General features: G+C 49.0%; 6 protein-coding genes across 6 annotated transcripts; 3 read left to right on the top strand and 3 right to left on the bottom strand.

Moving 5' to 3' along the window:
• Positions 1–1,165: 1,165 nt before the first annotated feature.
• J4E87_006732 (uncharacterized protein) lies at positions 1,166–2,370 on the top strand (the record flags this gene model as incomplete). The annotated part of the gene is made up of 2 exons (XM_049378333.1): positions 1,166–1,557; positions 1,608–2,370. 2 exons carry the CDS (start codon positions 1,166–1,168, stop codon positions 2,368–2,370), a joined length of 1,155 nt encoding a protein of 384 aa, XP_049231726.1.
• An 863-nt stretch (positions 2,371–3,233) lies between these two features.
• Positions 3,234–4,740, top strand: J4E87_006731 (uncharacterized protein; the record flags this gene model as incomplete). The annotated part of the gene is given in 5 exon segments (XM_049378332.1): positions 3,234–3,239; positions 3,254–3,282; positions 3,673–4,183; positions 4,235–4,408; positions 4,462–4,740. The coding sequence occupies 5 exon segments, from the start codon at positions 3,234–3,236 to the stop codon at positions 4,738–4,740; spliced, it is 999 nt and encodes a 332-aa protein (XP_049231725.1).
• A 163-nt stretch (positions 4,741–4,903) lies between these two features.
• On the bottom strand, positions 4,904–6,274 carry J4E87_006730 (uncharacterized protein; the record flags this gene model as incomplete). Its single annotated transcript, XM_049378331.1, has 1 exon — positions 4,904–6,274. One exon carries the CDS (start codon positions 6,272–6,274, stop codon positions 4,904–4,906), a length of 1,371 nt encoding a protein of 456 aa, XP_049231724.1.
• Positions 6,275–6,664: 390 nt separating this feature from the next.
• J4E87_006729 (uncharacterized protein) lies at positions 6,665–7,312 on the bottom strand (the record flags this gene model as incomplete). The annotated part of the gene is made up of 1 exon (XM_049378330.1): positions 6,665–7,312. The coding sequence occupies one exon, from the start codon at positions 7,310–7,312 to the stop codon at positions 6,665–6,667; it is 648 nt and encodes a 215-aa protein (XP_049231723.1).
• Positions 7,313–7,974: 662 nt separating this feature from the next.
• J4E87_006728 (uncharacterized protein) lies at positions 7,975–9,654 on the top strand (the record flags this gene model as incomplete). Its single annotated transcript, XM_049378329.1, has 3 exons — positions 7,975–8,088; positions 8,153–8,896; positions 8,971–9,654. The coding sequence occupies 3 exons, from the start codon at positions 7,975–7,977 to the stop codon at positions 9,652–9,654; spliced, it is 1,542 nt and encodes a 513-aa protein (XP_049231722.1).
• Positions 9,655–9,756: 102 nt separating this feature from the next.
• On the bottom strand, positions 9,757–10,569 carry J4E87_006727 (uncharacterized protein; the record flags this gene model as incomplete). The annotated part of the gene is made up of 1 exon (XM_049378328.1): positions 9,757–10,569. One exon carries the CDS (start codon positions 10,567–10,569, stop codon positions 9,757–9,759), a length of 813 nt encoding a protein of 270 aa, XP_049231721.1.
• Positions 10,570–12,292: the final 1,723 nt, after the last annotated feature.

Here is a 12,292-nt window from a genome sequence, read left to right as displayed (position 1 = left end):
CCAGCATCATGGGCGCGCCGTCGTGGAAAATTCTCGGGGTGCCTCATCGAGTCACCACACCCGGATATCAGCTCCACTCTTGCCCGTCGACTCACATAAAGCGTTGATGCTTCCTGAAAACCACCGGTCCACTCCGTCAGCATCGCCAGCTGCCACTCCACTGCCTTTTGACCGGGTTCTGTCCCACGCCTTCACAGTCGACGTCAGCAGCAGCATCCGCTCTACGCGCAGGACCGATTCCTGCGTCCAGCCGTCTTCCAGGCGTCCATTCCCGTCCAGTGTGCCACCCCACGCGCCCATCTGGCCCCGCGCATTGCGCACTCTGCCCTGAAATCCAACTATAAGGTTCATCCACCTGTACCATCCGTGAGCCTCCCAGCCAATTAGACAAGGGTTACCTGCATCAATCCCCACGCCGCATCTTTTACCCCAGACTCACGGCATTTTGTCCTAATCCACGCCTCGAGGTCACATACAGCAGCTTCCAGACCGTGCCCTGCAATTGTGTCACTTCTACGCTTGCCATCGGTCCGTAACTGAATCGGTACGATTGCTTACAGCGCCTTGTGTCATATACACCCGAGGTATCCAGGCGCCACACATCCTGCTCTCCAAGTTACACATCTCCGGCTTGTGGGATGAATTTCGGCTTCAAAAACAATACTTCGCATTGGCCCGTTGGACAAGAACACATCAACCGATAGTCTGGTCAGATCCCCCGCATTTTCATCTGTGGCTGCATGCCATCGTCGCGATCCCAAGGCTCTCAGAATAACGATAAGCTTGCTTTTTCTACGGTTTCTGGAGGCTCCACGGACCTCTTAGCAAGCCTCGTCAAGCTTGACTTGCCGAATCGGAAAGTGATCCCGAATCCAGCTACCCACGGGCACGCGAGCGATCGTCATCGAAAACGCCTATTCTTATCTACTTTTTGTGGCACGTAATGGACTCATCTTTGACACTGCTCAGTGCGAATATCCGTATTCTGGTACGTGGGCCTTCCCCTCATCATGCGTTCTGCTGCATTGCATGGTAGCAAAAGTGTCCGTGTCTTACACCGGAGAGAGCCTTGGTGGCGGGTCCTTCATGCACGACATAACGGCAGGGCAACTCTTATAATTCGCCTCCCACACTGAAATTTTCTCTCCCATAGACATCAGCTAACATGATCACCTTCAAGGATACCCAACTCGCTCTCATACACATCCCGTTACCTCTGTATCGCAACTTTCTCCAGTCCATCCTTCAACTAGTTCTGCCCAATGCGACGCGCAAGTCTTATGGAAACGGCTCTGGCGCCGTGCAGCCGCCCAAAGGCTGGCCTTGCGAACATCCCTTTGTGAATATCTCCATTACACCAGTCGAGTGCTCCATAGTATGCTCGAGGACGCTTGCGAGTGAACTATTTCTGCCTGTTCTCAACTTGCTGGATCCTGAGTCAAGAGCGTCTGTCAGTATTACCACAGATGACTATGTCGTAATGCAAGTCGATGGCGAGGGTCTTGATGCAGGACAACGCGTCTTGGAGCTGACAAGTCCTCTTGCTCTGGCTGGAATGTAAGTTGAGGCCATCACAACGCTTCGGCACAAGGCTGACTTAATTCCAGTCCCATATTCTTTATCACCACTTACTTCTCCGACTATATTTTGGTCCCACTGCGACACCGATCGCAGGTCGTACAAGCGCTAGAAGAGCGTGGTTTCCAATTCGAGAAAGACACTTCCTCATACGTCAACTCCTTCCAACATGCTCGCAAACACTCAGCCGCGTCACTGGAAGTTCAGCCGCCCAGCACCCCTCCGCCAACCACAATTTCAGAGCTTCAAACCAGGACCTTCGCTACACTCAAGCGTCGTCACATTGTTCCCACGGTGGATTCAAGCATCCGCCTCGTGCAGTGCGCCGGTCGACGCGACAGTACAAATGGCATGTCTCAAGCTCGAAACCGCAACAGCATGACAACATCCGCCGACGACGCACTCCACCTTGGTCTCGTAAAATGCCTCATCACGCAGCCATATCCGAAATTTTTATCCCTCACACTAACTGATACCGAGTCTGCCGCGCTGCTGCTCGACGAAACCTTACTACCGCATTTCGCGCAAGATACTCTCCTAGGCTCCAGAGATGAGTTCTTGACACCCATCACCTTGGACCTGCGAGGTCTGCCAATGGAAAGCACTGGTATCGTGTGCGGTGTAGCTGGCAGATTAGTTGGCGAAACCACAGGGCAACTGGAGGATCCTGTTGAGATGAGTTATTTGAGTACCGCGCGTGCTGGAACCGTCATGGTCGCTGAGCAGGAGCTGGAACGTGCACTGGATGCTCTGCACGGCGCTGAAAATGGTGTTTTACCGGCAGATGAGTAGTTGTGCTCGTGTGGGAGTGCGGCACAATTCCTTTTTGGATGTGACGACCGGTGCTGGCTGAATTGAGGTCGCTTGCGCCTGCCAAGTATGCGGCCTTCACTTCCCACGCGGCTTGCATCGGCTCCTCTCTTTCATTTCGTGACGAACAACGTCGCTACGATTTTCGCATTTGCTGTATAGGATAGGATTTGGCGACCGGATCAAAAGTTATCATTTATGCCTACAATCAGTAGCTACCCGGGTGTATAAATGCGTGACGTAGCGTCCTCCCCCTAACGTCGATTTGTGCAAGTGGCCGCACGTATACCTCACGCCCGCGTGCTGCAAGGCAAGAGCGCCCCGCCGCTGCGCCTCTCTCATGCTACCCGCATGTCGCCGATATGCACGACGAAGTTCCTCGAACTTCTAGTTCCCATTGGTGATCTTGTTGTTTCACATGAACGCAATGTGATAGCCATCCCTTCTCACCAATCACGATCGAGTAGCTCTTTTGGCCCCCACTGCGGCTGAGGTCCGACATGGTTCAGCTCAATTTCATCCCAACAAGTAGCGATGCTCTCATACTTCTACGAGTATGTTATTGCTCTACTAAGGAAGACCTCGTTTCAGCTACAGCGTCGCTACGAAGACTGGAGGTCGACCGCGAGCGGCCTCCCCATCACGTGTGTCTATGGCTGCGCATTCGCCGCTGGCCTTTGTGGAGAACAAAGACGTGCCTGTAAAGCTGATTGAGGTGACTAGCGATGGTCACGCAAGGAGGCTAGAAGTAAGCGAAGAGTTGATCGAGAGATACATTGAGAAAGACTTCTCGGCAAGTCACACTAGTGTTCAGGGTAGATGCAAGTTGACGTGAGAAAAGACAGATGGTAGTAGGACCAAACAGCCAGCAAATGTGGAGACAATCAAGTTATTGTGAGCATACACGCTTTTCTGTACTAAGTTTGTGGTGCTAACAGATGTCAGCTGGTCGAGGCGTAAGGGGGAGTACAATGGCAATATGACTCCGGTGCCTTTGTCATCGCATGCTTTTGGGCGTATCGCTCTGTTTGCTCGGATACCAGAGATATACGCCCGGGTTTTGGACTACAAAGCAGCGACATACGTCTTTGCCAACCCCCAGTTGCCTTTACACCTGGCGCGTACATCACCTAAAGAGGTGCGAAGCAGATATTTGAGTACGTAGCAGAAGAATTTAGCCTCTTCTCGAAAGCTCACACCCCCAGGCTTTATCTTACAGTCGGTTCCTGGCGCGGCGTCTGACGTGTATGTTGGGGCTTCCTTCACGTACGATTTCTCGACCAGACATATGTACATCTTCATGCATGGTCTTGCAACTCACAACTACGATCGCTTCGCAAACGCAATTCAACAAGGCGCTGCAAGCACTTCCGCCTTTCTGATCCCAAGCATCATCGTTCAATTCAACCTCGAGCGGGCAGTGCAAGCACTGAACAGTTGGCACGATAAGATATACTGGCACGAGCGAAAATTGGGCATCCGATTCGATCATCATGACAATCCACCGCTTTCGAGTATCGACTTCGGCAACCTTTCGAAAGACATCAACGCTGCTAATACGAACCTCGCCCGCATCGTGTTGTCTTGTAAAAGCATCGCGCGCATGCTTGACTTCCTTGATCAGGTTGCACAGCGCTATAGGACGCAAGCGGATGCAAACAAGATTGATAAAGATGAGTCAACTGAGGTAGAGCAATTGCTGATTGACTCGCATGCGCACATGCGATCATGGAACGCGGGTCTCGAGGACCGGGCAGAGTACTTGTCGAAGCGAGGGCAGGCTTTGGTGCAGACTGTAAGCACAGTACTTAGATCAAATGTCAAGAAGCTAACACACCGTGAATAGGTCTACAGTGGTATTGCGCAGCGCGACTCCGCAATAAGTCTTCGTTTGGCGAGCACTAGCGCCAGCCTTGCAATGTCTTCACAAAGCGTGGCCATATCGACTTCACGCGATAGCAAACTCATGAAGACAATAGCTGGCGTTACCATGTTTTTCCTTCCAGCAACCTTCACTGCCGTAAGCTCAATCGTCGCGCATGCTTATGTGGACAGGGTGTTAACCTTCAGCAGACGTTCTTCAGCACCACATTCTTTGACTTTAAACCTAAGCAGGACGACGAGGTCTACTCACATTGGCTATGGTTGTACTTTGTGGTGACAATAGCTCTGAACCTGATCGTCTTTTTCGGCACATGGTATCTGTGGCGTAAAAAGGAATTCGACACCATGGTATCTGACTTCATCTCAAGCAAAGACCAGGCAGCACAGGTTGTAGAGCTAACTGGAAATGGGAATGATCACGGGTTTGTACATGTTGTTGAGCAGGAAATCGACGCGAATTTGGGATAAACGCAACCAAATCGGCGGCAAACACGTTGTGCGCAAACCGAAGCAAGCACGTAGTGAGAACTACAAAGACGTGGAGAGCATTGAGCAATATGCATTGAGAAAGATATAGGTCCTCCCACTCTCTGGCCTACATCCTCCTTCTCTAGAACCGCGCATCGAACTATCAACCACGCCCATACGCAGTCAGATACGCCTTACTATACGCCGGGTCATTCACGCGCAGCAACGCAAGCTCCAGAAGTCTTTGCGCTCGCGCGATAGCCACCACAGCCTTCATAACAAAATCCTGCTTCAAACGCCAACTATCAGGGTATACATTCTGGACAGCATCGTCTAACGCGGCATAAACTTGAGCGAGCGATTCTTGCGCCTCCTTCACCCAAGCGCACTGATATGCGCGGTCGCAATCTGGAATACCGTATTTGATGTAAAGAATCTGGGCGTCCAACTCATCGATACCACGAGCTCCTTGCGCTATGACTTCGTCGACGCATCGACTGAGTTGCTCCTCGGGAATGGACTGGGGAGATTCTGGCACGTCGTATAACGACAGCAGAATTGAAGGCTTGGGCAGTGGATTGGCCCCATGGTCGGTGTCGCATGGTGGTTTGGCACTGGTGGCTACATCGGAGGTACTTGCTGGACTGTCTTGGTCGTATTCTTCGTATCTGACGTTAGGACTGAAGCTTACCCGTCGCGAGTGGCTGGCCTTGGGGCCTTTCATATGTGTCTTGTGATATGGATCGGCTGCTCTCTTGGCCAGTCGTGTGAATGTGTCGTAGCGATATAGATAGGCCTCTAGAGTGGTAGTTGGCGGCCCGCCTCGTGCGCGGAGTCCATGGCGTCCCTCGATTTGCGCCGTGTTTGGTGGTCTATTCTTCGACGGTTCGGCAGCTATCGTCGTGACACTAGTCTGTGTACCGATATGACAGACTTTGTTGCCCTCTAATAAAGTGCTCTTTTCTACCGATTTGGACTGGCTATACTTCGATGGCCCGGTAGTTATCGGCGGGACACTGGTCGATGTATCGTTGACACTGGCTTTGTTCTCATCCAACACCTTTGTTCTTACTGGCATAGCCTGACCCGGCTCAGAAGGCTTAGTGTTCGTAACACTAGTGGGTGAACCGAGAGCACCAGTTTTCTTCCCGTCCAGCACATCGCTCGTCTCTGCAGATTTGGGCTCGCTAGGCGGAGGTGGCTCAATGCTCGTAGCAACATCCTTCTTTACCTTCTTTACCACACCTAAACGGCATAGCCGCTTGATTGACTCCTCGAGGGCGAATGAAACAGCTGTTTGGGGGGTCTTCGGCTTTGCAGAGCGGATGTCGGCGTCGATTTTGCTAGCCAACTCTGCTCGCTCTTGATGCACGAGACTTTCCTGCAAGAAATCAAAAGCAATCGGATGCAGGGCCAAAATAGTCTTGCCACTGCTTTTCGAAAGCACATAGCTGCGGAAATTCGGCTTGGTTCGAGCTTCTTCGATAGTGGTTTTGAGAGACCATGTCTGGACGGTCTGGGACTGGTTGTCCATGTTTGCAGAAAGGGCGCGGATGCGTTGAGATTTGTTACAGGATGGTGAAAGAACAGACCGAGGCTGAACAGTGGTGGCCGAAGGTCTCCTGAGTAGAGGCAATTTGGAACTCGATGGTCAGTGGAGTTGGCTCTCATAACAGTCAGGTGAGGTTTATGGCTGTTCGTGGTGTAGACTTGTAGACCGCGCCGCCCCCTGCCATATCAGGTTCTTGGTGAACCGCAAACACGGATTTTTCACGCCACGATCCAACGATCGGTGGTGATTCACTAAGCTCTAGGATCACGGACCCTGTTCCCTGCTTTCACAGCAATGGAATCGATAGCGTTGAACTTTCAACGACCTTGTCAGGAGTCACGCTCAGGTGATGTGGACAATACCGTCGTAGCATTACTGGTCTTTTCGCTGCGACTCGTTCAAGATCAATACGGTGGGTCCAAAGTCCTGCTCCTCGAGCGTATCACTATTGATTCCTCTCATGATGTTGTCATCCCGAGCTTCTTCTTCCGTGGCAAAACGGTAGCAACGCGTCTCAGCTAGGCCAAAGCGCTTGCCCTTCACGAGGAAAGCTTTGATGCCTCGATGCGTGACGACAGCGATGTTGCCATACGTCGCGGAAAGTTCTTTCAGTCTTCTTCGCACTCCCTCAGCACGCTCAGTAGCGCCTTCAATGCTATGCTCTGGATAATCCCATTCTTCATGGCACTCAGAGAAGTCGAATTGAGGAAAGTTTGACGCTAGCTCTTTTCGCGACAAGCCCTTGTTGCAGACGGCGTCGTTGGCTTCTCGAAGATCGGGCCAGATCTGAACGGGGATGTGAAACGAGCCTGCCTCCGTCAAGAATGGAAACATGTTTATCGCAGTTTGTATAGTGCGGGTCATGGGCGAGATGAGGATCAAATCTGGCTGGACTGAGAGATTAACGCGTTTGGTGGACACGTTGCCGGCTTTCGTCAACGGCGGATCTCGGTGCGGATAGCCGCGCTGGACGTTGTGCAGTGCTTCGCCATGGCGTATGATATGTACACGCGCTGTCATGATGTTCCTACAAGCAAGTGGATGACGCGGGTGTTAAACGGAGGAGCACTGAAGACCGCTGCTCAGGCCCCGGGGGTTATCGATAAGAAGGCCTGAAGCTTAGCATCGCTTGAATCTTCGAAGCTCCGCTCCTGCGCGCTCATCTTCCACGTCATTGCACATATCGTCGTCAACTTCCTTTCTGAATGCACTCCGGAGCTACTGGCCAGGACAATGGATTCGTTGCATCTTCATCACATGCCCGAGGTATGCAGCTGCAGCTGGGCCCCCTTCGACGGCGCATGAACTTGTTCAGGAGATGGCGGCACCCACCGTCATCGATGCCAAGGTCGCCGAACGATCTCCGCTATCGGATGTTGCATCGATCTGCATCTGATAAGATGAGATTGATAAAATTCCCCACCACCTACTCCGCCGGAGCCAATCGCGAACACCGCACGTACGACGTCAACCTCTTTTTTAGGCAGAAAGCTCGCACTGCGACAAGGTATAAGAAAACTCTGCGAGTGTCTTTCGGCCGTAGCATTCGTGCAGTGCCCTGTTGCTGATGGGTACGCGATGTGTTCTCGAGGCGTGCCGTGGGGCTTATAAGAAGCAAATTGAGGACTGTAGTACCTTCAACATCTAAGCTTCTGTTGTATTTGTTCTCTACCCGTCACACCATGCGGTTCTCTGGCGTCGTTCTCGCCTCGCTGGCGTCCATTCTTGTCCATGCGCAGAACAATACGACCTCATCCTGGCCATGGCAAACCTTCGAATCTCGCCCTGGTTTCGAGGTAAGTTCTGGCTATACGAAGTGCACGTGGGACATATACTGACTTCGTACCCCTACCTCTGCAGCCCCCGGTACTTTCGGTCAACAAGACAGGTGACACCTCACCGGGAGTTATCACCTTCCCTCAGAGTGGAAGTGGGGCCCATAACTACAGTCTGAACATCTTCCAAGAAGATGGCGAGTTGATTTGGCAGTCTGGCTACGGCGACTACGCCGCCTTCAGGGTCTCTGAGCTCTTCGGCGAACCCGTATTGGCCTACTTCAGTGGCATCTCTCTCACAGAACCCTGGGGTTTCGGTTACGGGGTAATCTACATTCTCAACCAGCAATACGAGAGCATCTACAATGTCACTCTCTGGAACGAAACGTACCCACTCGAGAGCATCTATCCGCTGTACGATCCCACTCAGTACCAACCTTTCAGCTGGGTTGATATGCACGAGAACCTTATCACTCCTGAAGGTACGATGTTTATCGCCGCTGTAAATGTTACACCATGGGATCTGTCATCCATCGGCGGCCCGAAGGATGGGTGGGTTGTGGATTCCATTGCGCTAGAGCTCAACGTTACGAACAGCGAGATCCTTTGGCAGTGGAGTCATCTTGACCACGTGGACGAAGTCTCGCTCGAAAGCGCTGTGCCAACGTATCCGCTTGGTGAGCTAGGCAAGAACAGCAGTTACCCTTGGGGCCCTTTCCACATCAACTCCATCGAAAGATTTGAGGATGGAAGTTACTTGATCTCTTCAAGGCATTACTGCTCCATCTACAAGGTTTTCCAAAACGGCACCGTGGCATGGACTTTGAACGTAAGTCTTCATCCCCGTTCCCATCCTTCCAACGGTACGCACTAGTGGTGAGCGCCATGCTAACGAAATTCCAGGGACATTCCGGTGGCGACTTCGCCCTTGAGAATGGTCTTTCCTTCTGCTACCAACATGACGCGCGTATTCATCCGTCTCGTTCGCCCAACACCACCACCATCTCTCTCTTCAACAACGACAACAGCGCCGTCGTACCCAAAGTCAACGAGACTACCGGAATCTTCCTCTCCATCGATGAGCGCACGATGACTGCGACATTGCTACAAGAACTCGCTGATCCAGACGATGTCATCTACTCGGTCAGCCAAGGCAACATGGAAGTCCTTCCCTCCAACCACTCTATCATGGGATACGGCAGCGTCCCAGCTCTGAAGGAGTATGACCAAGATGGCAACGTTGTGTTGACTGTGAAATGGGGAGAACCAGAGAAGGTGCAGAGCTACCGCGCCTACAAGGCCGAGTGGGTTGGTAAGCCGAGCACAAAACCTGATGTCTACGCCTGCAAGGCGAGCAACGGCACAGAGGTCTACATGAGCTGGAATGGTGCCACGGAAGTTGACACGTGGACTGTGTTCGGTGGTGCATTCAACGGAACCCTGAGCAAGGTCACTAGCGTTGAGAAGTCTGGTTTCGAGACCAAGGCAGCCCTAGGGGAGAAGCTTGGGTTTGTGAGGGTAGAGGCAAGTGGCGAGAACATCGAGACTGGTGTTTCGCGAGTCGCAGCAGTATCGGAGATGTGCTAGACTGTATGTGAACGTTAGAAACGCGAGAGGCATATCCATAGAATGATAATAGATGCATTATCCGTCCGTATGTATTGATCGACAGTTCAAACTACGCTCAGCCTACCATGGGTAGCCTCCTGTATTATGAATAAACTTTCCACATTCCTCGTCTCTCTTCCCGTCAACAAGCTCCATAATGCTCTTCACGGTGTCCTCCGCACTCCTTGCACCGAACTCCACCTTGTTGTACGGCCCTAGATTGGAAGCTGTGAAGCCAGGGTCGTAACAGAATACTCTCATCTTGACGTTGTCCTCCTCTTTTGATGCCTCAGCATCGCCCTCCCCAGCCTTCTCGAAGTCCACCTGCGGTATACTCAGCCCGTACTCCACATACATACACGAGCTGATCATGTTGAAGGCGACCTTGCTGGCGCGGTATGGGACGGCTTGTATCTTGTACATCGGGCTTTCAGTGGAGAGACGGCGGCCGATCGACCCAGCCCCTGAGGAGATGTTGATGATGCGCGGGTTCGCGCTCTTCTTCAGCGACGGAATGACGGCGTTGGTAAGAAGCCATGGGCCTGTTGCATTCACGTCGAAAGCCGTTGCCAAGCGCTGGCGCTCCGTCAAGCCTTCGGGCAGCGCGACTGCAGCATTGTTGAAGAGAATGTCGAGTTTGCCGAACTTCTTCTCAATGAGTGTTGCGGTTTGCGTGACATGGTCGTCGTTCTGCAAATCAAGATGCACAAGCTCGATGCTACCAGAGAGCTTGCGTGCTTGCAGGTCTTCGAGGGCGGCCGACCCTTTCGTAGTCGATCGTGAGGCAAGGAGGATGTGATATTGACCCCGCTTGAGGAGCTGGTGAGCGATCTCAAATCCGATGCCGCTGTTCGCTCCGGTGACAAGAGCAATCTCTTTAGCGATGGACTGCATTGTGAGTGATGTGAGGATATGAAGATGTTAAGGTAAAAAGAGAAGTGTCGCAGTGACTTTAAGATGGCTCAACATGGGCTTAAAGCCACAGTAATATACGTTTCCTACCTTCGTGAGAGTTTGGCTACCGCCGGACTTACGCGTTCAAATTCCGCCATGATGCGCTGCAGTCGGCCTAGCGGTCGTGCCGCAGTCGTGTGTGTAAACTGTGTCTATACGTTGAGACGGTCATTTTACGACTAGTCGACGTTCTCGGACGGATGAGAGTAGGCCAGGCCGAACTATCTGGACGCCTAAAGGCTTCAAGCCAGCGTTGGAGGCGCGGAGTACAGGTTTTGCACTTTCAATCGCCGGCGCTAGCATCAAAATGGACTAGAGGAATTGCACAAGCACCACCTGTGCGCCACGAGCGTTATTAAGAGCCTGTTTAGTAATTATTATACAAATTTTAATATAAAGAAAATATAATTAGACTTTAAAATATAATTTATTAGCATTCTACTACCTTTATATCTCTTTATATAATAATTAAGAAATAAGTTTATAGAATAAACATTCTACTACTATAGCTTAATAAAATATTTAGTATATTCTACTACTATAGTATAATAGAATATTTAGTATATTCTACTACTATAATATTTATAGTATACGCAAAGCATTCTACTACTATAGTATAATAAAATATCTAGTATATTCTACTACTATAGTATAATAAGAGTATTCTACTACTACTTATCTATTCTAAGTTTATAAGTATTCTACTACTATAGTATAATAAAAGTATTTTACTACTACTTATTTATTCTAAGTTTATAAGTATTCTACTACTATAGTATAATAAAAGTATTCTACTACTACTTACCTATTCTAAGTTTATAAGTATTTTACTACTACTTACTTACTCTAAGTTTATAAGTATTTTACTACTATAGTATAATAAGAGTATCTTACTACTACTTATAAGCCTAGGCCTTCTTATATTCTACTACTACTTACTTATTCTAAGTTTATAAGTATTTTACTACTACTTACTTACTCTAAGTTTATAAGTATTCTACTACTACTTATAAGCTTAGGTCTTCTTATATTTTACTACTACTTACTTATTCTAAGTTTATAAGTATTTTACTACTACTTATTTACTCTAAGTTTATAAGTATTCTACTACTACTTATAAGCTTAGGCTTTCTTATATTCTACTACTACTTATTTATTCTAAGTTTATAAGTATTTTACTACTACTTATAAGCCTAGGCTTTTTTATATTCTACTACTACTTATCTATTCTAAGTTTATAAGTATTCTACTACTACTTATAAGCTCTTAAGGCCTTTATATATTATACTACTATAAACTTATTATAAGTAAAAAAAAAGATAGTAATAGATAAGACTTAAACTTAAATATAAAAAAAATAGTAACTTTATATATAAGAAATTGCCTATCTAGTAGTTAAGTAGGTATTTTAGTTAAAAGCTAGAGGTTACTAGACTAGTAAAAAACTAATATACTAAATAGTAGTACTATATTAGGCTATTATTAATAGAGAATAATTAGATTTAAAGCTTTATATAGTACGTAAGTATAAGAGAGCTAGTAGAAATATAAAGTTATAATAAGTAAAAACTTTATATTAGTAGCTATAACGCTAGCTTTACTAGTATAGTAATATAGTATATAAATATAGAAGATAAGTAATTAATAGAGGGTAAGAAGTAAT

The sequence above is a fragment of the Alternaria ethzedia genome (genome assembly GCF_023757985.1).
Source record: "Alternaria ethzedia strain BMP 0044 chromosome Unknown scaffold_17, whole genome shotgun sequence".
NCBI lineage: Eukaryota > Fungi > Ascomycota > Dothideomycetes > Pleosporales > Pleosporaceae > Alternaria > Alternaria ethzedia.
Note: the sequence above shows the minus strand (reverse complement) of the source record. Positions and strands in the feature narration are given on the sequence as shown.